Below are 1,421 nucleotides of genomic sequence, written 5' to 3'. Positions count from 1 at the left end.
GATAAGGCAAGGCAGGCTAATGCTCATCCTTTGGGGCTTTCCTCTTCTAGCGCTTCCTTCGGGCAAGCAGATCCTGACGGAGGACGGCGCCGAATGGATCCATGGAGGCCTAGGAAACTTTCTTTACTATATCGCGCAGGATCTGAATAAATTCACTGAGCCTCTAGACGATTCTGCCTATCGTAAGTATGCTATTATGTCGTTATTTGAAAGATGTCTGAGGAATGATACATCCTAATAGTGCAAAGTCTATTCCAATACATACAATCGAATGGAGAGTAATATGGAGGGTTACTGGAGAGCAAGAGTTGTTTGGTTGTTCTCTGTATTTTACAATCAAACTTCAGTGCTTTCTTTACCTTATATCGAACGATGGTAATGTAACTGAATGCTATTTTGTGATAAAAGGTCCAATTTTAGAAAGATCATTAGTTTTTATTTTTGCACATTTCATTCATGAAAGTTTAGGAAAGTTTTAGAATATAGAATAACAGTTCTTGTTAGTACTTTTATTAGAATTATATCCACTTTCAGCTAAGGCGAAGTCATGCATTACAATAGAGGAAAAAGTTTTCCTGCTTTGAGATATATTGTTTTTAGCTGAATTCCAGGTGTGTTTGATGACTTCATTCGAATTTCTAGTCTGGATGGCCAGGACGCAGTCAGGAGAGGATGCTGACCCTTCGGGCTTCGACGTGGCCGAGGGACTGATGCAGGAATGCGAGAAAGACAACGTGCAAGCCCAGTTCTATGGCTCTGGCTACGGAAAGTGCTACGCGGACAAGTACGTGGCCTGTGAGCGTGAGAATCAGTGAACGTAAATCTCGTGACCATTCCGAAGTCAAAAGACAAATAAAGTGGTCACACTAGAACCCGTAGCTATGTTTTCATGTAATTTAGAAAGAATGTTCATTTGCAATAAATGAACGTGCTCAAAAATCATTTCATTAGATGGCATTTCATTATGTTGTGCCTGACCTAAATTCTATTGGCGTTTTGTATTGGCAGGCAATAAGTAACGAAAAATTTAAGTTGGCAACACTTGACCACCGTTACTATCACTAAAACTGAGAAGATTTCAAGGCCATTACAAGAGAAACATGCATTTCTTTCTAGGTTTTCGGCCAAATACGACAGTTCTCCGGCGTATCAGCCGGAGAAAGACGCCTGGCGTTTCTACCTTAACAAGGTGAGTCACAGAAGCTGCGGGGGAGCTGTGGTCCCTGGATTTCTCTTGGGATAGTGCGACGTGTGCGGCGGCCGAGGCTCGACTAACGCTTCTTTCCTCACAGTGGGTGCTGAAGGACACGGGCCTCGTCGACTGGGAGGATCAGTCTATGGAGGACGCGGATCACTTCACTGACTGGGGTTATGATATGTGGAATCAGTGGGCGGTCGGCTACGACGCTATTGTCAATTAC

The 1,421-nt window shown here is 43.3% G+C and overlaps 1 protein-coding gene across 1 annotated transcript in view; it reads left to right on the top strand.

Annotated features, from left to right (window-relative positions):
• The first annotated feature begins 19 nt into the window (after positions 1 to 19).
• The window catches only part of LOC119588909, a 4,582-nt gene continuing 3,180 nt past the window's right edge, over positions 20 to 1,421 (top strand). Inside the window, exons 1-4 of the mRNA XM_037937529.1 lie at positions 20 to 182; positions 643 to 784; positions 1,117 to 1,189; positions 1,293 to 1,412. Coding sequence (XP_037793457.1) covers positions 20 to 182; positions 643 to 784; positions 1,117 to 1,189; positions 1,293 to 1,412 — 498 coding nt within the window. The remainder of the gene's footprint in view (positions 183 to 642; positions 785 to 1,116; positions 1,190 to 1,292; positions 1,413 to 1,421) is intronic.

Source organism: Penaeus monodon, chromosome 24 (genome assembly GCF_015228065.2).
Source record: "Penaeus monodon isolate SGIC_2016 chromosome 24, NSTDA_Pmon_1, whole genome shotgun sequence".
NCBI classification, from domain to species: domain Eukaryota; kingdom Metazoa; phylum Arthropoda; class Malacostraca; order Decapoda; family Penaeidae; genus Penaeus; species Penaeus monodon.
The sequence above is the reverse complement of the archived record's forward strand: the minus strand, read 5'-3'. Positions and strand labels throughout refer to the sequence as shown.